The sequence below is a fragment of the Gopherus evgoodei genome, chromosome 13 (assembly GCF_007399415.2).
Source record: "Gopherus evgoodei ecotype Sinaloan lineage chromosome 13, rGopEvg1_v1.p, whole genome shotgun sequence".
Taxonomy (NCBI): Eukaryota; Metazoa; Chordata; order Testudines; family Testudinidae; genus Gopherus; species Gopherus evgoodei.
Window position 1 is genome coordinate 23,279,034 of NC_044334.1, and position 23,476 is coordinate 23,302,509.

The window sequence follows — 23,476 nt, forward strand, 5'->3', positions numbered from 1 at the left end:
ACATTATTAGTATATGTACATTCATCTCTGATATAACTTCATCAAATGATACACCAATGGAAACCTCAACTGATCAGTTAGGTCAGCTTTACAGTCTTTTTGTGCAAAGGGACAAAGTGGTGCAAAGGTGCCGTGTCATGGGCACAAAAGCAGTGTTAATATGTCCAGGTATCCTGCTCAGTGCCAGTCCTGCATATTATAATATAAATAATAATATCACTTAGCTCTTATAGTGCTTTTAACCTATATATCTCAAAGTGACTTTGGGGGTTGGAATTTCCAGAGTGTTATGGTGAGAAATACTAAATGATAGCATTTAACATGTCTTTAACAAATGATCTAGAATTCCAACATTGAAGTATTGCCTATCCTACTCATATCACCTGGATAGTGCCACTGCTGACTCTTAGACCTAATAAACACAGTTGAGCTAATCAGCTACCAGTTTAGAAATAACAGGAGTGTTATAAAACACAAACTCCCATGTGACCAGGCTGCCTCTGGAGCGTTACGGTCCAAAGGAATCAGGAACCAAACAAAACAACTCAAAACCTCTATTCAAGGCTTGTCTCCAAACAGTCCATGCTTCCATTGATCCCCCAGAGTCTGGTTGTCCCTTCTAGCAGGGACTTATCTGGCCAGCAAATTAGCAGAGTCCGAGACCTGTAACCAGGGCCGGCTCTAAGTTTCTTGCCGCCCCAAGCAAAAAAAAATTTGGCCACCCCCCCCTTGCACTTTTCAATGTTTTTTGTTTGTTTTGTCTTGTTTTTGACTTTTTAAAATTAAAAAAAAAAATGAAAACAGAGAATTTGTAGTTAGTGAAATAAAATAATTTCCTACTAGTGTACTCCTTTACTCACTGGGCTGGTCATGGAGTGAGCTGGGCTGTATCTGCCTGGGCAGAGCTAGGGCTTCCCCTGTGCCAGAGGCCTTGGCATAGGCAGGACGTCAGCTCCAACTCTAGGGTTCATGTGGTCCGTGTGGGTCAGACCAAGTCACGCTGCTGGCGAGCGACTCAGCCTGGCTGTTGCTGCCGAGTAGCCAGAGGGGCCTGGAGCTGCGTGGGAGACACCAAACAGCTCTGCCTCTTGTCTCTCCTTCCCCACGAGCATGTCCAGGGGCTTGGCGTTGTCCTCCGGAGCTGGGCATTGCAGCCCCACGCCAGCAGGTGCAAGCAGCGGGCGTGGGGGGGTGGGGTTGAGGAGGGGGCTGCCCGGTCCCTCCAGCCAGGGCACAACCACCTCCATTCCCCCAGCACCAATCCCAGTCTGAAATGGCTGTAGCAGCCCTGCCCATGGTCCCACATCTTGATATGCTGCGCGGGGAGGGGAGGAGGCTCAGAGCTGGGCTGCGGCCCAGCTCCCACACTAGCCTAGGGCCCCTGTGGCTGGAGGGGCAGCAGACCCCGGGAAGCCTAGGTTGGGGCAGCCTCAGCAACACCCCAGAGTCCCAGGCAGTCACCCCGCAGCATGGCCAGGGACAGAGCCAGCTGGGCGGGGGGCACTGCCTGTAGCTCTCATGCGAAGCGAGCTGGGGCAGCTGCGGGGTTTGGTTACCGGGGCCCAGGGCAGAGTAGCCGGCAGCTGGTGATTGCAGGGCAGTGTGCCCAGGCCTCCCACTCCCCGGGACCCCCATGAGCCGGCCAGGGTCTCGGCCTGCACAGTGGCACGAGTTCAGCTCAGTCCAGGTTGCTGCTCCCCTCCCCTCCCAGGAGGCGGTGGCGGATGCAGGGAGAAGAACAAGAGGAGCCCGCAGCCAGCGCTGGAGGAGTGGACTGCCTGCCTGTCATGTTCCACCGCCACCCCCAGCGCTCCGTGACTGAGGCAGGGCTGCGCTACCGGCTCCTGCCTGAGGGAGGCTGGCTGCTGCCCGTGGGAGAGCGGGAGGGACATGCTCCCCACTGAGCTGGCTCCCCCTGCCTCGCCGCACAGCCCCGGTGGCACCCAGTCAGAGAACAACAGGGCTGTCAGGATCCAGCCTAGGACACTGCCTCTGGTTGGACCTGAGGTCCCAGCATTATGCTGCCCCTGGTAATTTGCCTCCCCAAGCACCTGCTTGTTTTGCTGGTGCCTAGAGCCACCCCTGCCTGTAGCCAGGCTTCTCTCCCATCAAGAGAAGCAAAGCATTGCTGTTCTTCTGGGTCAGCCCTGAACTGGGCTCAGTCTCCATCTTGTAGTTCCCCTTTCCATGCCTGATGTTTGCTGCAGCTGAGTGTGGCGGGACCAACTTGGTCCACAGGCTTTTCTTAACCTTTCATTGTCAGTGTGAGGCCTATCTGCCTCATTCCATTCCATTCCATCCAAATCCTGTTAATTGAGTTTGGGGTGGATATGGTTTAATGAAGCAATGTGAACATTTGAACAGCAAACAATGAAAATCTTCAGAAGAAATAACCCGCTCGTTTGTTGTGCTAATTAAGACTGTGTGAAACCCAATGATTTACCAGAAAACATGCAAAAGTTTTTGTGGAATGGTTCTCTGAGATAGCTCTGTATGTTTGTTTTCATACACAAGCTTCAGGTTTGAACCCACAAGTTGCACTGGAAGTCAGCTGAAATACTAGATATTCATCTCGTTTCATTGTAAAACCATGTGAAACCATGAATGATTTGATGCAAAATCATGAACTAGCTCAGATTTGCTCTGAAGGTTCAGAAACCTTCATGAACTTTTTGATGAACATGCTCAGAGCTTTAAATTTATAACAAAACCAGGAAAGCTTTATTAAATCATTTTACTTCTAAGACTTATTTTGGATAAACAAGTGTTGTTATTACACTTGCTAAAAATATCAAAGAACTGTTCTAACACAGTTTCCATTCTTTCCCAAAAGTTACCATTTGACAAAATTGTCCCAGCACTGATAGCAAATGTCATTCTAGCTCCCAACGGCAGCCAGCAGAGCAGGAGGTGCTGCCAACAGGTGCAACAGTATGTTCCTTTTACCATGTATCCTAGAGAGCATTTTTAACGCACTGCTTAGGAAGCAGACACTAAATGCATTAAAAATCGAATGTTTTGAAAATTCATCGCAAAGTGTCACCTTTGTAATGTGCTTCTTTCCTGCCTCAGGCGTGATATTCCAGATCAATTCCCAAACCTAAGTGAGCAATGCAATTTGCAATATTGAGAATTCAAACTGTAATCACATGAGTATAATGCACCATAACTGTTCCAGCAGTTTGACATTTGGCAAGTTTACCAAGACCTTAATAACAATGTATTATTACATTTGATATGCTTCCCTTAATTCATTATGGAAGCAGCCTTTAGGAATAGAAATTGAACTTCTGAAATGGATTAGATTGTTTTGAATTTAATAGCATGGAGATTGTGTGGACTCAACTGGATAGCTGTTGTTCCAAAGAGATGTCAAACTAATTTACTGATCATAAACCTTTTATTTTATGGAGCATCTCCTATTCTCAAGTAGTTAGGCTCAAGTCAGGAATACTACCTAAAGTCTAATATTTGTGTTCAAAACGAAAGTAACCATTTTTAACTAAACGAGAACAATGACCTATTCTAAGAATATTATCTTTTAGTATGACTCATTTCTATTCTATGTCTCTACAACTGTGATTTATATTTTGTAAATATTATTGCCACCTCTAAGCTTTATATTCTAAAGCAGAAAGCAACATGGTCTGGACAAATAAGCAAGAGCTGGGAATCAGGAAATCATTAATTCTAATCCCAGGCTTGTTACTAACTCGTCGTATGGCTTTGGGAAAGACACTTCACCTCTCTGATTCCATTTCCTCATGTGTAAAACGGGGATAACATTTGCTTATCCATCTTAAGGTTGTGAGGATTAGTTAATGTTTGTACAAAGCTATGAATATGAAAAGTGCTGAGTATTGGGACTAATAATCAGAATAAATCTAGCTATGTCACCATTCAGGGGTTGACATTCCTCTTCTCCAATTGCTAGGAACGGCTGAGAATTTGTAGCGTATACATAACCAGAAACAATACACACCACCGCTGCCAGTTAGACCACACACATGGAGCATGAGAAATAGAACTCAGAAATTCTGCTTCAAAAAACATAGGCCTCTATCACTTGAGTTCAATAATCTTAGTACTGATAACTAACTATGCGCTATCATCATCTTTGTGGGGGGTTGTTGTAGTTGTACATAACAGAAATTTTTATCTTTTTCCCTTTAAAAAAACCCCACCAACCTAGGAAGTTACATATGAATAAATTACATTGAAATAAAGTTATTTAGGTTCCTCAAATGGTAGGAAATGCCAAATTTATGGTTGCAATCTTAATCCTGCTGTCTTGTGTATATGTGTGATGATACAGTCTTTAATTACATGATCTATAACAGGGCTCAAAAAAGTAGTAGATAAATTCATGGAGGATAGGTCCATCAATGGCTATTAGCCAGGATGGGAAGAGATGGTGTCCCTAGCCTCTGCCAGAAGATGGGAATGGGCACCAGGGTATGGATCACTTGACGATTACCTGTTCTATTCATTCCCTCTGGGGCACCTGACATTGGAATACAGGATACTGGGCTAGCTGGACCTTTGGTCTGACCCAGTATATGTTCTTTCCTGTAGTAATGGATGCCTCCAAATTATGATTTAATACTATTTAAGAATTGCCCAGGCATCAAGGCCTTTTAGAAAGTCAGAACAGAGGGCTAAGAAAATAAAAGCGCAAAGTGTCAAGGCTAGTTTTCTTCAATAATCTGAGCAAACTCAGAGTTGCTGCAGCCTTTTGCAAGAACATACTGCTGGTGGAGCTAAAGAGGCTTCCCCTTTTCCCCTGTCTGTGAATGAATTAAAAATCAGATTAATATCAAACATTCAGATATTATATGATGTGCCAAATATAGTAGTAAAATAGGGAATTTGATGAACTATAATATTATAGTTAAAACTGATATAAAAGGAAAGTCAACTATAAATGATACAGCTTTGGAAAAAAATATAAACTTTAATGACAGGGATTGCATTCATATTGATTTCTTTTATTTTAAGTAATAAAGTGAAGACGTAAGGTTATACTTGCAATCAAGCATGTTTACGCTATCAAGTTAGTAAAATACACCTATGCTGACAGAGGCAGTAAATAAAAGGAACTAAAAGCAAATAGTGTCTTTATAAGGACACTTGACCACAAAATGGAACACAAAATGGAACAATCAGAGATTTAACTGTTTGGTTAAAATTGCATAGGTTCAGCTCAGCCAAACATACCATCAAGGTCCCTTGCTAAAACAAGGAGAACAGAAATGGATGATTTATACAGTTGTTCCAGTCTGCTGGTGTATAACAGTTCTTGAAGTGACTTTTCTTTGTATAAATGGACTGTTAAAATAAGTTTACAGAACACCCAGAAAATACACAGGGACTTTCTATAAATTATATGAACTTTAACCTGAACATTTCAGAAGCAGCAAAGCATCGATGGAGAAATTACAACTTGAGCAAGCGTAACCACAAACTTGGTTAAGGAATGCATTGCAATTCATCAGCGTAGCGTAGCAATGGAAAGCGACTTGGAGAGGTAAATGGCTGACTGGAGCAAAGCAGACAGTATTTAAGGTACATCCCAAGATGGTTGTACCAACAGTTATGACCTAACTTGTCTTATATAAACTTTATGCAACACATTTTCTCACATGCACCAAAGAGATTGGAAATGTCAGTCCAGTTGTAAGAACTCAAAAGCTAACGTCACATTCCCTGATTGGATAGTGAGAGAGCACAACTCTCATTTCAGTTGGATATTCTGAATCCTCATAAGAAGTATGGGTCACCCTACCAGCACCTCTAAAAAGAGGAACTAAGTTGAACCACCCAGGAGAAATAGGAGAAAATGACCTGTCTCCTTCAACACTTTTGCTTTTTGAAAGCGAAGACTCCTGGAAGAGAGAAGATTGAGGTCCTGGGCCAGCCATCTAGGAGTCCTTTTGGTGACATCAAGTACCTACCTCTGATAAGCATCTTTAACGGTCTTTCTATTTTCCAGCAATTTGTGTTGCCTGCTTGTGCACCAACAAAATACTATAGTTATGTCCATCCTTCATACCACTTGTGTTTGCAGCATCAACTCTAGCTGTGAATAATAACTGAGCTGAAAACTGACACCTGGAAACTGAACAATGATCCGGTGATAAGTAACACAGACTCTCTCTTAGGTGACCTCTCAAATCAATCAACTGACCACTTCCTGAAACTGTACCTAATTAGTAAGGATGTGTACATGCCTGTGTATGTGTTTTAAAGATTGCCAGTGTTACAGTGAATGTCCTTGTTTTGTAACATGTTTCTATCAAGATTGTTGTAATGTAGCTTTAAAACTGAACAAATTACTGTTGTTAACTAAGAGTGTAGATCACTGTACATGTGTCTACCATAGTTAATGGTTTCATACTGCCTTTCAAGTTCTAGGTGTATACAGAAATAAAATGAAACAAGTGTGCAAGCTTTTTGAACTGCACTCAGTTTGTATAGTCTGGCACAAATGTAGGCATTTAGATTATGTAGTTAGGAGTTAAGGGTTCCTTCCCCACTCTGAACTTTGTGGTACAGATGTGGGGACCCACATGAAAGACTCCCTAAGCTTATTTTTACCAGCTTAGGTTAAAAGCTTTTTTAAGGCACAAATTTTACCTTGCCTTGAACAGTATGCTGCTACCACCAAGCGATTTAAACAAAGAATTAGGGAAAAGGACCACTTGGAGTCCTATTCCCTCAAGTCCTGCACCCCCTTTCCTGGGGAAGGCTTCAGAATAATACTCTTACCAATAGGTACAGGTGAACACAGACCCAAACCCTTGGATCTTAAGAACAATGGAAAATTAATTGGTTTTTTTAAAGAAGAATTTTAATTAAAGAAAAGGTAAAAGAATCACCTCTGTAAAAATCAGGATGGTAAGTGCTCTACAGAATAACAAAAGATTTAAAAAGCAGAGGATTTCCCCTCTAGGCAAAACTTTAAAGTTACAAAAACAGGGATAAACCTCCCTCTTAGCACAGGGAAATTTACAAGCTAAAACAAAAGATAACTTAAGGTATTTCTTTGCTATTAGTTACCATTTTTGCAATATCAGATGCTTAGTTTAGATCAGTGGTGAGCTGGAGCAGGTTCTCACAGGTTCCCAAGAATTGGTTGCTAAAATAAGACCTCTGTGTAGAACAGGTTGTTAAAGGGCCAGGGAGTGGGCAAAGAACTCCGGTTTGTGGGCCGGACTATCCTGTTGCTCCCAGGATTCCCAGCTGGGGAGGCTGAGGCTCCCCCAGCTCTTCCCTTGCTTCCCCCCAGCTGCAGCATTGCCAGCTGCTGGCATCAGCTGGGCAGCTCAGCTGAGCTCTGGAGTCGTCCTGCTGCCGCTTTTTGAGAGGTCCGGCAAGGTGTGTGTGGGGAGTCCTGCTGCAAGCTCCAGGGCTGGCCAGAGAGGAGGGGAGGGGGCAAGTGGGGCAATTGGCTCGGGCCCTGCAGGGGCCCTAAGCCCCACGAGGATGTCTCCCCTGGGACCTCCCCTGCTTCCCCCACCCCGAAGAGCCGCAGCATGGCCAGCAGCTGGGCAGCTCAGCTAAGCTCTGGGCTGCTGACAAGGTAAGGGGGCTGCAAGCTCCGGGGCCGCGGGGGGAGGGCAAATGGGGCAATTTGCCCCAGGCCCCTGGCCCCATGAGGATGTCTCCCCCAGCCCACCCCCCCGCAGAGCTGCAGCATGGTCAGCAGCTGGGTAGCTCAGCTGAGCTCCTGAGTTGTCCTGCTGCTTTGAGCTGCCAGCAAGGTAAGGGGGGAGGGGGCTGCAAGTTCTAGGGTTGCCGGGGGGGGGGGGTCAGGTGGGACAGTTTGCCCCAGGCCCTGCAGGGGTCCCCGGGCATGTTCCCCCCCCCCGCACCCCCCCCCCCTTAAATCAGAACTTTTTATAGGGAACCGGTTGTTAAGATTTTGGCAGCTCATCACTGGTTTAGATATGGCTTAGGAAGATGTATTTTCCCTGCCCTGGTTCCTTGTTGACTCCAGGAGACACAGACAAAAAACCTTCCCCCACAGATTTGAAGGTATCTTCTCCCCTTATTGTTTTTTTTTTGGTTAGGTGCCATCCAAGTTATTTGAGCTTTTTAACCCTTTACAGGTAAAAGAGGAATTAACCTTTACAGGGTAAAGAGGAATTTTATGCTATCCTTAGCTGTATGTTTATGACAGGAATGTTAGTCGGATCTTGGGGATATGAGACACTGGGAAATAGGTAGCAAGGGCTGACTACTATAGGTCCATTGGAAGGAGCTCTTAGTGAATTGGCATGTAAGTAGTTGACCAAAATTTTCTTGTACGTTTTGAATTGTTTTTCCTCTGATTGTGTTGGCAACATCGGAGCTGACAACCAGTTGGCACAAGTGAGGTCCTATTCTGAGGGGCTTGTCAAAAATCCAAAGTCACCTTTCCAAGATAGAAATTGAGTGTACAAGTTTTAATTTTCTATTGTGATTGTATGATTTGATTTTGAAAACTGGAATGGTTATGACAATTTTTCTAGTTTTTGTTAGCCAAATCATAGTCCAACACTATTTTTGTCTTCCTATATCCTATATTATTAGTTGTTATTGTTAAAGATTGTTCATAAAACTCTATACAACTAAATTAAACTCAAGTGTTTTCCTTTAGTTAAGCAATCAAAATTAAAAGAACCCTAAGAAAGGTGGTATGGGTAATCATTTAACTAGTTTCAAAACTAAAATTTGTTATATATCCTCCAGATCACAAACTATTTTTCATAGGACCTCAGGCTCATTCAGTGCTCAGAATGGACGCATAAGGGGCAGAATTAAGGTTACATGGGAAATTGGAAATCTGGCAGTTCTTATCCTTTAAGTGCTTGGCTTTCAGACCTAAATAATAATTCTTTAACTCAAGGTTTTTTGTAATAAGTTAAACACTGTTAAGGGACAAGGAGTCTACATTAGGCCACGTCTACATTTAAAATTTAGATCGACATTGCAATGTCACTCAGGCCTGATCCACACTACACAGTTAAATCGATTTAAACAGCGTTAAATCGATTTAACTCTGTACCCGTCCACACTACAAGGCACTTTAAATCGATTTTAAGGGCTCTTAAAATCGATTTCTGTACTCCTCCCCAACGAGTAACCCTAAAATCGATATTACTGTTTCGATTTAGGGTTAGTGTGGACGGAAATCGAAGTTATTGGTTTCATTCCTTTAATGTAGCTACCCAGAGTGCACCGCTCCGGAAATCGATGGTAGCCTAGGACCATGGACGCACACCACCGAATTAATGTGCCCTAGTGTGGACGCATAAAATCGATTTGATAATAACGGTTTTATAAAACCGGTTTTAGTAATTTCGATTTTATGCTGTAGTGTAGATGTAGCCTCGGGTGTGAGATTTTTTACCCCGAGTGTCATAGGCTATGTCTACACTACGCAACTTTTAGCGGCAGGGCCGTGACGCTACAGCCATGTTGCTAAAAGGCATGTAGTGTAGCTGCTGTTTGTCAGCTCTCCTGCCAAGAAAAATCTCCCACCCCCAACGAGCCGTGTTAGCATTGTCGGCAGGAAAGCGCTCCTGCTGACAAAGAGCTGTTCACATCGGCGCTTGTTCTCGGTAAAATTTTTGTCTTTCAGGGATGTGTTTTTTTAAACACTTCTGAAAGACAAAAGTTTTGTCATTTAGTTGCCACTGTAGACATAACTTTAGTTAAGCTGACCTAGCTCCCAGCGGACACACCAGTATGTTGATGGAGAAATTCTTCCAGTGTGTCTCAGAGAGGTGGATTAAGTACAGCAATGGAAAAACCCCTTCCATCACTGTAGGAAATGTCTGCACGACAGTGGTACAGCTGCAGCGCTGTAGCTATGCTGCTGTATCACCTGTATTGTAGACAGAGCTTTAATAAATCCAAGTAGTAATTAATAGTCTAATAGAAGTCTGGAGAATCCAATTTGATAGAATACATACATTGAGGAGGTCAGGAAAAAAAAAAGATGTTACTCTAACTTAGACACAGCTCTCAATTTGGCAAATGGTGTCTAAAACTGAACTTATCTTCCCTCTCAAACCATCTTCTGTCACTTTTGACATTATCATTATCTTTTCTATCACCTAAGCTCCCATACTTAGCGTTACCTTAGACTCCTCTCTTTCCTTTGATGTCAAATCCACATAATTGCTAAATCCTGTCACATCTTTCACTAGATTTCCAAAATGTTTTCTCCCCCCACCATGCAGCCAAATTATCCATCTTCCTATTTACCACTTTGACTATGTACCCTAAGACAATATTGCACTTTTAATAAACAATATATAAAACCAGCACCATGCATCCAACAATAGAGCACCAATAGAATGCGAACAAGCGAACAAAGTTAAGGTTAGGCAGGCTGTGCAAGTTGGGTGGGTGGGTGCTAGTGCATGATAAAGAATTGTCAATGACTTTGGGCAAATGGTTAGATCACACACTGTTTAGTTCCTGACATTCTAACATTTTGGGTATTTTAGAAAATGTCAATTTTTTGTTAAGAAAACGTAACCTAGTTTGGGGTGCTACTTGGAGCCCTTTAAACACATTTTCAGTTGCAACTTTTAAAAAAAATAAAGTTATTTTGTTTACAAATATAATTTATGGTAATAGAAGACAAAATAATCAGAAACATTGAGCAAGTCAGATTCCACTTACTGGAGGTCAATGCCAGACATAAATACTAGTTAGTACATTACAAGTTCTCAGTGGCTTGTTGCTGTACATACCTTGGGGAACGTAGAAAGTGCTAATGGGTCACACCTGCTTTCTTGAAAAAAAGTAAGGCTAAGATGCCACCTCAAATAAACAACATGAATGGATGTTAACTTACTTGATGATTAACATGTCAAGCGTTCATACACATGTGTTATGGTTATGAAGCTTGTGAGAAAGATTAGTGGAGTAACTTCCACAAGTTACTTTTCTGTCTCTGAGTAGAACAACTACTTTTTTGCATGTTCTTAAAAAGGAGAAAAAAAAATTAAATTTCTCTGCTTAACAAAGAAAAAATTAGAACAGTTTAAAATTTTACATACTAAAAACAAAAGAAAATGAGCAGAGGCAAAATATCAGTAAAACCCAGCTATGTTAACCACAGGAATTCTCCATGAAACCTAAATGGGGCCTACTCATATACTCATTTTAACTATACAAAAAGCTCTGCAATGGAAGCAGTGTGCACTAAGGCTATGAAAGTCTTTCAACATTTCTTGATGTATAGCCAGCCATGTCTCTCAGGGGCACAAGATGCTGTACCCTTTCATTTACACAGTAAGCAGTGAAATCTCTCTTATGATGTGACACTATGAACTCTGAAATTGTAATCACAGTGTAATCATGCTTGCAACTGCTCTTTTGTTTTACATTATCTGTAACTAATATCTCTCATATGTTTTTGTGATAGCCAGGTGATACATTGCAAAGCCACTTGATAAATTGCATGTATCAAATCGCTGACAGTCTTACCTGCACTTTGTCTACCTCTTTCTCCTGCTTTGGAGTACTTCTAATGTTTCAAACTTCTGAGCACGTACAAACAATTGCCATTTTAAAAAACAAAACAAAGCACCACAACAGCAACCCACCAGAAATGTTTACTATTTTCCGCAAAATGAGGAATTTGCCTTAAAAACTACATTGTTCTCAGATAATTTATTTCGTCCTGGCCCAGTGACAGTTTTAAGGTGCAATATCTTGCAGCCCATCAGAGTTAGCAATGACAGCTCTACACACGAAATTCCCCTTTTTCTAGAGTATAAAGCTTTGTGGTTTGACTCTGGTTTGCATGCATTGCACAAACATTGCAGCTGCAACTCTGCAGACAATTCTTGTGTAACTGAATATTTTACACCATCTTGATTCCCAAGTAATTTTTACATTTGAAATGCACAATGGCCGATCGGAGCAACTTTGTGAAGTCCACACTTGCAGCTACTCCAGTTACCCAGTCACATCCCCCCATGCTCTCTCTGTGCATTCCATCTGCATCAAAGCAGCTACTCACAGGACTATTGTAATTCCTGAATTGGTGGTTCTCTCACTACAGTGTGCGGAATCTGGAAAAGTATTACATGGGGAAGAGATAGGGAAAAGTCGATTCTAAAAAAAATATTGAATGAAAAATTGTTTCTCTTTTAAAGCTCTCACTCTAATGCCATGACACTGTAAAGGTCCTTTAACTCTAATGTCTACACTACGAAATTAGGTCAAATTTATAGAAGTCAATTTTTTAAAAATTGATTTTATACAGTCAATTGTGTGTGTCCCCACTTAAGAACATTAAGTTGGCGGAGTGCATCCACAGTACTGAGGCTAGTGTTGACTTTTGGAGTCGCTATCCCACAGTTCCCGCAGTCTCTGGCACCCACTGGAATTCTGGGTTGAGCTCCCAATTCCTGATGGGGCAAAAACGTTGTCATGGGTGGTTATGGGTAAATGTTGCCAGCCCCCTCCCAACCCCGCCCTCCCATGAAAGTAATGGCAATAAATCATAAAACTAAATATGCATTTACTGGTATTATGATTGCAACCGTGCTGACTCGAACTGATCAGCACATGCACTGGACTTTCTCAGGCTTCCTGCGCAGAGATATACTGTAGGCATCAAAAGGAAAAACCATGTCCTAAATATTTACTTGCATTTGGGATTTTTAAGTCAGCCTAAGGCATAATAATACTTTGTAGGGGAAAGGTACAAACACCATCCTACTTGTTTCAGAAGCCACTGGTAGTGCTCCCTGCCAGTGCTGTCTGTCTGCCCAACCTGCCCCCTCTGGAGCTGCCAGTGCTCTGGCAATACAACAGCCAACTTCCTTTTCCTACTCTCCTCAGAGTGGCAGTTAAATGATGACTGCCCCTTGCGAGGGTGAACTGAGAGGGAAAAGACCCCTTGCATTATTTCCCTGCTCTACCACACCCAGGCAGGAGTGGCCATAAATTTGTCCCTAAGCTTCAGCCTGGAGCAGAGATTTTTGCAGTGGAGTACATGTCCTCTGAAAAATAAGGATTCGCAATGGAAACCCTGACAAATCTCTAATTATGGCAATCTGAATAACACCAGTGTGATTTCTAGCCAAATTTCTATGTAATTTCTTCTCCAGTGCTAGTTGAAAACATTTCTTTGCTGACGCTGTTATCAATCTTATCTAGTGACCTATTTACCTAACACACACAATTACAGAACATACTCTTATCACAAGCATAGAGTCGGCTGGGACATTAACGATACTGCAAATTCTGTGGAATTGGATTGTTTTAGGCTTAGTCAAAAAGGCCACCTTTCTTTCATGTAAAAAGTCAACAAGCCACCCCAGAGGTTTTGCAAATGGATTTGTTACAGCAATTAATGAAAATGATAAAAGGTGACTATCATCACCACGCACTGTTACACCAAGGAATCACAAAAAGACCTTTAACACACTGCTCTGGACACTTAGGAAATCAAATATTCTGTCTGGAAAGTGACATTCCTTGACTTTTAATGAATCAGTCCTGTCTGCTTAGTGTGTGCCCAACATTTTTAGAGAAGGAGAGAGAGAGAGAGAAACAATACCTAAAACCAAATGAAGTTACTTCAACTTATATGTAATGGATGCTTTAAAAAGGGGTCAATCATGCCATTTAGACAGCATTTAAACTGGGTGCAATGCTGAAATATACTCCCTTCTGGGGAGTATATTTCCCACAAACAATTGTATAAAGACAGAATGCCAGGAACCAGGAAAGAAGCTCTGGAGGGGATGAGTGGCCAATTGGTTGCCTAATTAAACTGAGTGGATTGGGGCAAAAACTAGGGACAGAAGTATGAAGCAGGCCTGTTTAGGCCACATCTAAAAAACATTGACATTGTGGGGATAATTGGAATGTCAAGGCATTTTAACTCCTGCAAACATAGAGGCTCTAACATGGGATTGGGCCACCCAACTGCCCTCAGATAATAAAACCTTCGTAAATTAGGGGAAAGCAGGCCTCCCATGTCTGCTAAAGTAGGGTTACCAGGTGTCTGGTTTTCGACTAGAATGCCTGGGTGAAAAGGGATCCTGGCAGCTCCGATCAGCACCACCAACTGGGCTGTTAAAAGTCTGGTTGGTGATGCTGCAGGGCTAAGGCAGGCTCGTCCCTCCTGTCCTGGCACCGTGCTACGTCCTGGAAGCAGCCAGCAGGTCCAGCTCCTGCGGGGGGAAAAAACCACAGGGCTCCATGTGCTGACCCCAGCCCGAGCACCGGCTCTGCACTCCCATTGGCTGGGAACCATGGCCAATGGGAGCTGGGGGGCAGGCGATGCATGTAGGCAAGAGAGCAGCACATGGAGCCTTCTGGCTCCCTGCCTAGGAGCCGGACCTGATCCAGGACAGGGAGCCTGCCTTAGCCCTGCTGTGCCACTGACCAGGAGCCACCCAAGGTAAGCACATGCCCCAACCCTGAGCCCTCTCCTACATCTTAAACCCCTCATCCCCAAGCCCCATCCTAGATCCCGTACCCCAGCCCAGAGCCCATACCCCCTCTCATACCCCTGCCCCCTGCCTCAACCCTAGGGCTGCCCGGGGCGGGGCAAGTGGAGCAATTTGCCCCAGGCCCAGCAGGGGACCCCATGAGAATATAGTATTGCAACTTTTTTTTATGGAAGGGGCCCCCCCGAAATTGCTTTGCCCCAGGCCCACTGAATCCTCTGGACAGCCCTGCTCAACCTGCAGCCAGTGGTGAACTGGAGCTGGTTCAGACCAGTTCATGTGAACCAGTTGTTAAATTTAGAAGCCAGTTTAGAACTGGTTGTTAAAGGGGTGGGCAACTGGGAGACAGAGGTTTTTCTGTTGTTACACCGGCCCGCAGGTCACATCCGGCTCTCCTGAGCTCCCGGCTGGGGAGGCTTCCCTAGCCCCTCCCCTGCTTTCCCCCTCTGCCGGAGCCTCAGTGTACTACGCTGCCGGTGCCAGCACTCTGGACCGCTCCTCGGCAGCTCCTGCTGCTTTGAGCGGCATGGTAAGGGGGTGGGGCTGCGAGCTCCAGCAGGCTGTGCGGCATTCATACACTGTTGAAAAGTGGCGTGAAATGTAGTCAGATGTGAAATGTAGTCAGAAGCCCATGGAATGATGGGATGGAGAAAACTGCATGATGGGATGGCGAGCCTGCTCCCATGAGTCACCGTGAGCCCTTTCCAGAACACTCACTGGCAGATGGTGGTGAGTTGCACAGTGGAATAGGTACCCATGGTGCTCTGCCCTCTGTCAATGCATGAGCACCAACTGTGGACGCGATCTACTGTCATATGGAGCATTGTGTGGACATGCTAAAGTGGTTTAATTACAGAATGGATGATTGTTCACATAACATAAGTCAACTTTGTAGTGTAGACACGGCCTTACTGTTTTCATTGTAAAGTAGACAACACATTCCAAAATTGTTATTTAAGCACGAAAGAGTAGCTTTTTCAGATGGGCAAAAGCTAAAATATTCAAGAACCAGCTGTAAGTTTCCAGGGATAATAGATTTACTTAAATAATAATAATGCAGAAACTAACAGGAAAAAAATACAGCTATTTTAGACATATTTGTCGGCTAGAATCATACTGATCACTACCAATCACTTAAATAATACCCTAGATGTGCAATTAGCCAACGATCATTGCACCCTATGCCCATATCTTCCTATGTAATCACATCATAATAAGTCCTCAATCACTTTTAGCCCATTTTAAGAGCTTTTCAATTTAGGAAGTAGTGGTTGTCAATAGATAATAACTCACAGGAGAGCACCAACTCAAGTCCTATTAAATCCAGAGGGTTACGGAGCTTTGCTGTTTACAGACTTAACTGTTATTCACCACCATTATCCTCTGGCCATGTTGGTGATCAGAACAAATGCTAATTTTTGGGAGCAAATATATTGAAGAAATTAAGCTTTTCATTTCTAGGAAGACTACTGCTCTCACCTCACCCAGTGGTTAAAAAGTATACTGGTAGTTCTCATGTCTGCAGTCATCAAGTACATACTGAATTACAAAATAATCAATATATGGCCATTCTTCAGGCCCCGAAGTCTTTTGGGAGTAAAATCATGTTTTACTATATAATGACATTGAGATTTTCAAAGCTGAGCAGGGGATTTAGGAACACAGTGCCCGTATAAATGAATGGGAGTTGAATGGCTAAATCCCGCTAGTGGCTCTGAAAACCTCTAATTTAAGCTGCTACCATCATACACAGTATTTTCAATGCACCTTCCTGGTTTAGATCAAATTACTCTTCATAGAAATTATATATTTTAACCTGCTCATTTAGTTCAAATCTCAATCAGCAGAGTTCAGATTTCTTTCCAGAACCTTCATCTTCTGTGCAAAATTACGATTGAGTTTCAAGATTAGTGTGGGAGTCTAAACGACAGTTGCTGCTGAATATCTAAACATGAATGGTTCTTCTAGAGTCGGAGGGAAGGGCATTTCAGTGGTTACGTGCTATAAAGCCAAAAATAGCATCATAGGCAAAAATACTGGCAAACTTGCTGTACACATAGAACCAAAAGCCTTTTCCCTTTCAGGATGATAGGATGTTAGAAGCGCAGTCAAATGCAGTGCACGGGAGCCAGTCTCTGTTTAGAGCTTGAAAAACATTCCATCTGAAACTTTAAGCTATATATGTATTCCAACACACAATCAGTGCAGAAAATTGAACAGCACCTAAATCCCTGCGTGGATCTGGGCCAAAGTCACTATGGCTTGCTTTATAATTGCAAAGTCAGAGAGAGAGAAAGATGACTACATTCAGACAATACATGTTGCTTCACTTGGAGGAGAGCATAAACAACAAACAACAACAACAACTCAGAGAATTATAGATTTCCTTGCATGAACCACAATGGTGAAGAAAACAGACGCAAATGATGGGACTTTGCAATTGAATTTCAAGTGCTGGCAACCAAGCAAATGATATTTTTGGCCTTATAACTCAAATCATTAAATCAGACAGTAAAAGGGCCCTATGGAAGAGTAAGATCCCCTTACTGAGCCCCTGTGTAACAGCAAAGGAGACCAGTAGGAGGTGATAATTACACTGGCAGCCAAAGTAGCATATAAATAATGATAGTTAACCATAGTAGACTTTCTATGAACTCAAATACAAATACATTTTAGAACATAACATATGCTGTGATAACATCTAAAACTGTACATCTGTATCTCTACTTGATACCAGAGCTTTCATACCACTTCTCTAACAACTCTCCTCAATCCTAACCCCCATCCCCCAGACTTTTCCTTTGCTCCATCACCCCATCTCCAATTCTGAGGTGTCCCTGTTATGCTCAATTTCTAACCCATTGTCCCATCCCTGAGACCACAACATTTCCCATCTTCTAGTTCATCTTCCCCTCATCCTCAGTCATTCTCTCTTTATTTGCTCCTTCCTTTCTGTTTTCAAGAATGATCTGGTTACCTCTCCTTAAAAAGGCTGTATATTCCTATTACCCCAGTTTTCTCTTGGATCCCACCAATCGTCTTTCTAATTTCTCCACTTTACTGAAACTGCTTCTGCTAAAGCCTCCAAAGACCAAGTTTAAAAGGCTCTTCTCTGTTCTCAAACTGCAAAATATAAGGTCAAAGCACTTTCCTCTGGTCTAACTTTTCTACTGATGTTCTGTGGTGTCATTACTAGTTTGATTATATTGGAATGATTGATTAATAGGCTGGCACAGCACGTTTCACATTGCCTTTTTGGTCCAAAAGCAAAAATTGACTATTCTTTTCCAGTAGAATGTGCCTCTACAATTTACTTACAAGACGACCCTTTTTGCTTTGCTATTAAAAGCAGGAATGAAAAAAATTGAAGAGTTAATAATTCAGAAGAGGAATTTTCTTATGTTCTTACCTGGGGCATCTGTCCTAAATAGTGGAGGGTGAGTTTCTTTGGCTCTAAGTAGAGAATTTTTCCAAGCTCCTGGTAAGGTTTCCAGCTGGGTGTCCAGTACCCATGCTGAGTGAGTTGCTTGTGCCTCCTGTGGTAGCTCTCCCAAAACATTTGCTCCCTTGTGGATTCCCAGCAGTTATAAACGGTACTACTTCTAGCTTGGACCTTTGCACCTTTCAGTGTGGGGATGGGCAATGGTCTTATGAGCACAAAATAACGAGGGTCCAAAGTCTTGGTATTCCCAGGCATCCTGATTTTGTTGCTCATCAACCTGCTGGCTAATTATACTGGTCCTTGGGTGGGACCCTGGTGCTTCTACTGCTGCTATTGGTGATCTTGATCCCCCTCTTTTCACCTAAAAGCAACCCCTGCCACAGAACACAGCCCTTAAGACCAACGGTCACCTGCTGCATGGACCCCAGAGCTGATCTTCCTTTTAATTTGCAAAGTAACTTATCAAAAGCATCTGCCACAAAATAACTTGAGATATAAAGCCAATCCACTCTGCAATACCCTCAGCCAGAAGAGATAAATTGTTTATGAACAAACCCACAACCCTGGCCCACTAAAACAACCAACAGTCCAGGGAACCCACAACACACAGGGCTGAACAGAGAGCTCTCTGGGATCCCTCGGAACAGCTTTATTTATTCATTTCAAAAGACAATAAAAACTATCTCCTTGCAATTTGAATTCTAACAAGACGATAGGTAGGGCCCCCAAACGAGGCAATGCCCCTTCCCCACTCCCACAGCACAGAGACCCCCTGCCCTGAGCTCAGGAGCAGAGCGCCACACAGTTCAGAGACTCCCTCCAAGGTCAAGGAACTGATGCCCCCCTTTCACTGAGCCCTGCCCCAATCCTCCCTTTGTGTCCAGGTGCTGAGCCCTCCCCCACTGAGCTCCCCCCTCGGAGTCCAGGTGCTGAGACCCCCCCCTCGCTGAGACCCCCCCACTGAGCCTCCCTCCCCCCCGGGCCCAGGTGCTGAGCCCTCCCCCACTGAGCCTCCCCCTCCTAGTCCAAGTGCTGGGCCCTCCCCCACTGAGCTCCCCCCTCGGAGTCCAGGTGCTGAGACCCCCCCACTGAGCCTCCCTCCCCCCCCGGGCCCAGGTGCTGAGCCCTCCCCCACTGAGCTCTCCCCTCCGAGTCCAGGTGCTGAGACCCCCCCCCGAGCCTCTCTCCCCCCCCCCCCGGCCCAGGTGCTGAGCCCTCCCACTGAACCACCCCCTCTGAGCCCAGGTGTGAGCCCCCCCTTGGAGACAGGTGCTGAACCCCCCCGCCCCGAGCCCGTCGGCCGGAGCGTGTCCCCGGCAGCGCCTCTCCACCCAGCCGACCCGCCCGAGACGGCGTCCCCTGTTGCCCCTGACGACGCGTCACGGGCCTCGGCGGCCTCCCCTTGGGCCCCTGCCCCGCTGAGGGCGGGGCATAGCTGCTGACGTCACCCGCCAGGAGACTGGACTGTGCCAACGGCGCTTCTACGTAGTGCTCCCCCGCCTCCCGGGGGCAGAGCCGGGACCTGCCTGCCCCACTGGGGGGCGCTGGAGTGGGGGTGGGGCGGGGCCTAGTAACTCGTTTGGGACCCCCTGGCTAGGGCGGACCTCCAGTGCCGAAGCCGGGCCCCACAGCCTGCGAGGTCTGGCTTTACACAGAGCCCCCCGCCTGTAGGGCGCACACAGGACTGGTCACAAGGCCCTGGCTGGTGGAAGCTGGGAGGATTGTTACCATAGGTGCTGCGGCCCCCCAGCTTGAAGTGGTTCCAGGGGGGCTACAGCTCAGTTCAATGGCTTGCAGCATTCAGCACCCCTAACTGCTACCTACTCCCCCTTTCCCTGCGTTATCCATGTTGAGTGGGCAGTTATGTTCCGCAGGCACAGCAGACTGAAGCTGGAACAGCAACAGATTCAGAACTGGGTGTTGGTGGGGAGGGGGAACAGCCCAAACCCTAACAAGTGCATAAAGGCATTTCAATATATGCTATTGTGTATGCACACCAGGATCACTCATGCTGGGGGGTAACTGAACTGATTCCGGGCATAAGGGGAACACAAATTGGTATTACCCATGATTTTGGCCCCCCAGTTGTCGAGATCATGAAATTATATTATGATTAATAGGTTGAAAAATGTTAGATGAAAGATCCAGAGAAGAGCAAAGTTCTTTGGAGATATTAATATTCACAATACTCCATGTGGAGCTTTTTACTCCCATTTTATAGAGGGGAAGAGTGAAGTATAGAAAGAGAGGTTCCTTGGTCACACACACACCGGACATGCACCTGGTTTATTGGAGACAATGGCAGGATTCAGCCCATAGCCAGTTAGCTATATAGAATTAGAAAATCAAATCTCCTGCTTCCCCGGGGAAGCTCTAGCCCCTAGCCAACTTTAAACAGAAAAACCACAACGACCACACACCACTCACACAATACTGTCAGTGAGCTTCTTCAGCACAACTTTTCAGACTTCACGCAAATCTTGGCAAACAAACCCTAGCGGCTGGAAAATGAGAATTCAAGATGAGTTTAATAACTATATATCTTTTCTGGCCTACAATACATATAATAGCAGGAGAAAACAGCCTATTATTTATAGTATAGAGTTTCCAGGGAATGAATGTTTGTATCTTGTTAAAAACTCTCCCAATCTTTTGAATTCTATAAAAAACTTTGGAGGGTATTATTTACAAATACATGTTCTGTTTCCTAAAAAGAGATGCTTAAACGTGGGGGGAAAGCCTGCAGTACTCCCCTCGCATTTGTTTTCTTTTACTTTAAATAAAACTTTGCTAGAAATAAGATTTGAAAAACAGTTATGTAGTCTAGCTGCCCACGGTCCAAGGTGCCATCTTTCATGGCAATGCTGTAAAATAAATTTACCCAACCCTCCTACCTGTAGAAGTGGTTCGCAACAAGGGGTACATGTACTTCTGGGAGTATACAGAGGTCTTCCAACTCATCTAGCTATTTGCTTAGTTTTACAAGAGGCTACAGAAAAAGCACTAGCGAAGTCAGTACAAAACTAAAATTTCATGCAGATAATGACTTGTTTATACTGCTCTATATATGACACACTGAAATGTAAGTACAGTATTTATATTCCAATTGATTTATTTTATAATTGTATGGTAAAAATGAAAAGTAAGCAAATTTTCAGTAATAATGTGCTGTAACACTTCTGTAGTTTTAGGTCTGATTTTGTAAGCAAGTAGTTTTGAAAGTGACATGACACTTAAGTTACATAAAAGAGAAATCAGATTCCTGGAAGATTGAGAGGACTAAACCTACTAGCCAGAACTAGATACCAAAGATTAACTCTTCCCTCTCCCTCAGTCAGGCTTTGTCCAAATCATATTGCTCCTTCTTATGCACCATTTCCAAGACCTGGCCTTTTCTATCTGTGTGCGGAGCAAGGTAGGGAGCCTACCCCCATCATTTGTCCACAGGCAATTAAGACTTCACATTTGGTGATCTGGCAAGAAAAAAAAAAAAAGTTTGTCCGCTTTTCCAGTTGTGGTCTCAGTCTTCTCAAAGTGAAAACTGTTACTGTAGGAAGCATCTAAAGGCATTTCTTAGCATTCTGCTTGGGCTGTTCTGGATGATTGCACCTCATTTCTGGTTTCTCATTTTAATTTTCTTGGCTTTTAATGTGTCAGACTCATGTGCTCATATATTTAGTTTTGTCCTCACTCAAATATAAATTAAAATGCTACTGCCACCAGCACTCTGAGACGGCGAGTCAGAACTGAGACGAAGTAGCAGTAGGATTGTTGCAGGCTAAAGGGTTCTGACAGAGTCTTGTTAATTTCATTTTGCCACTGACCCTGCATCTTGCAACACCGTGAACAACAGGTGTATATACATACTAAAAACCTTAAGGAAATAATTCATTTCCATGATTTTCTTAATACAGACTGCAACATCTCACTTAGCGTTAGACTTTTATTCTAGGGATTTAAACAGAAAGGCCTGATCTACTATCATCATGGAAAAAAAGGAAAAAATAAATTAAGGCTGCTCCTAAAACCTAATGACTAAAATTTTGATTTTACATACATACAATGATCCTGGTCCTTGAAAAATTGAGATTTGATGGGTCTTAGTGATTTGTTTGCATTAGAAAAATCTCATATTTCATACAGCTGAAGACTAAAACAAGTAACTGTTCCCGAGCTCATCTCCTGGCACTGACGTTGGAGCTCTCACTGTTTGTTTTGGCAGCCAGGCAGCATGTGTATGTTGTGTGTGCGTGCATAGATTTCTAATGAATAATGCTTCAAGATCTATTTTTACCTATTTTCAGTCTTCTTGTTAACATTCCTAATATAGACTCAGATCTAAGGCCAGAAGAGACCATCATGATCTGGTCTGACCTCCAGCATATCACACTTCACCAAACCTCACCCACCGACTCCTGTAATAGACTCCTAATCTCTGGCTGAGTTACTGAAGTCCTTAAATCATGATTTAAGATTTCCAATCATAGCAAATCCACCGTTTACTCTAATTCAAACCAGCAAGTGACCCATGCTCCATAGGAAGGCAAAAACCCACCAGGATCTCTGCCAATCTGACCTAGGGGAAAAATTCCTTCCTGACCTCAAATATGGTGATCAGTTAGACCCGGAGCATGTGGGCAAAACCCACCAGCCAGACACCAGGGAAAGAATTTACTGTAGTAACTTGGAGCCCTCATCCTCTATCGTCCCATCTCCAGGCACTGGAGATATTTGCTACATACAGTTGCTGATGGGCCATGTGCCATTGTATGCGATCATACCACCCCCTCCCATAATCTATCAAGCCCAACCTTGAACAAAAGTATTTATTTCATTTCAATTTAATTAGAAAATCCACCCATCCAAAGCTCTTGAGCACATCTGATAGTACAGTATACAAATCTTATCACTGAAATAATGAACTCCTCTTTTCCCTGCAATCCATTCAGAATGCACAGAAATTATCCTCTTAGCTCCCTTGCTCCAGCCACTCTCTCCTCAAACGATTGGATGAACAGATGACTTTCTGGATATGCCTCAAGTGCTTACAGGCTTGAATTGTACCTAAAAACAAATTGACAACCCTGGTATAATCACTCTTTGCTAGATGTGTTATGGAGCAGTGGGTAGCCACAATTTGTACAAAGAACCCTTTGCCAAGCCCTGGCTGGGATGCCTAAGGGCAGCCCCCAGCCTGTGTCCCTGGTGCACACCATATAGGGCAGGTTGAGGGTCCAGGGCTCTCCACAGCAGCTCTTATGGCCCAGCTTTGGCTTCCAGCCTGGCTGGAAGTGAGGCCTCGCAGGGAAGAAAAGGAGCAGAGGCAGGGCCTTGCGGCAAGGAGGGGCTGAGGTGGGCCACTGGGAAGAGGCTGGCACCTCCCCTGGTACCACAGGGAATCGGACAAATTCTGTATTGGAGTCAGTCATTCAGCCTAGGACTGGGACTTGAACTCTGCATTTCAGAACAGTCCTGCCCAGTTCGGACTAGGTGGTCGCCCTAGGTGGGTCTCTTAGCACATGAAAAGGAGGTGGCAATTCACAGGAAGCACTACAAGCACCCT

General features: G+C 44.0%; 1 protein-coding gene across 2 annotated transcripts in view; it reads right to left on the reverse strand.

The window, feature by feature from the left end:
- The window catches only part of CCDC60 (coiled-coil domain containing 60), a 108,483-nt gene extending 89,814 nt beyond the window's left edge, over positions 1-18,669 (reverse strand). For both annotated transcript variants that reach the window (XM_030583250.1, XM_030583249.1), the window contains exon 1: positions 17,881-18,669. In XM_030583250.1, coding sequence (XP_030439110.1) covers positions 17,881-18,186 — 306 coding nt within the window. In that variant the 5' untranslated portion in view covers positions 18,187-18,669. The remainder of the gene's footprint in view (positions 1-17,880) is intronic.
- Positions 18,670-23,476: the final 4,807 nt, after the last annotated feature.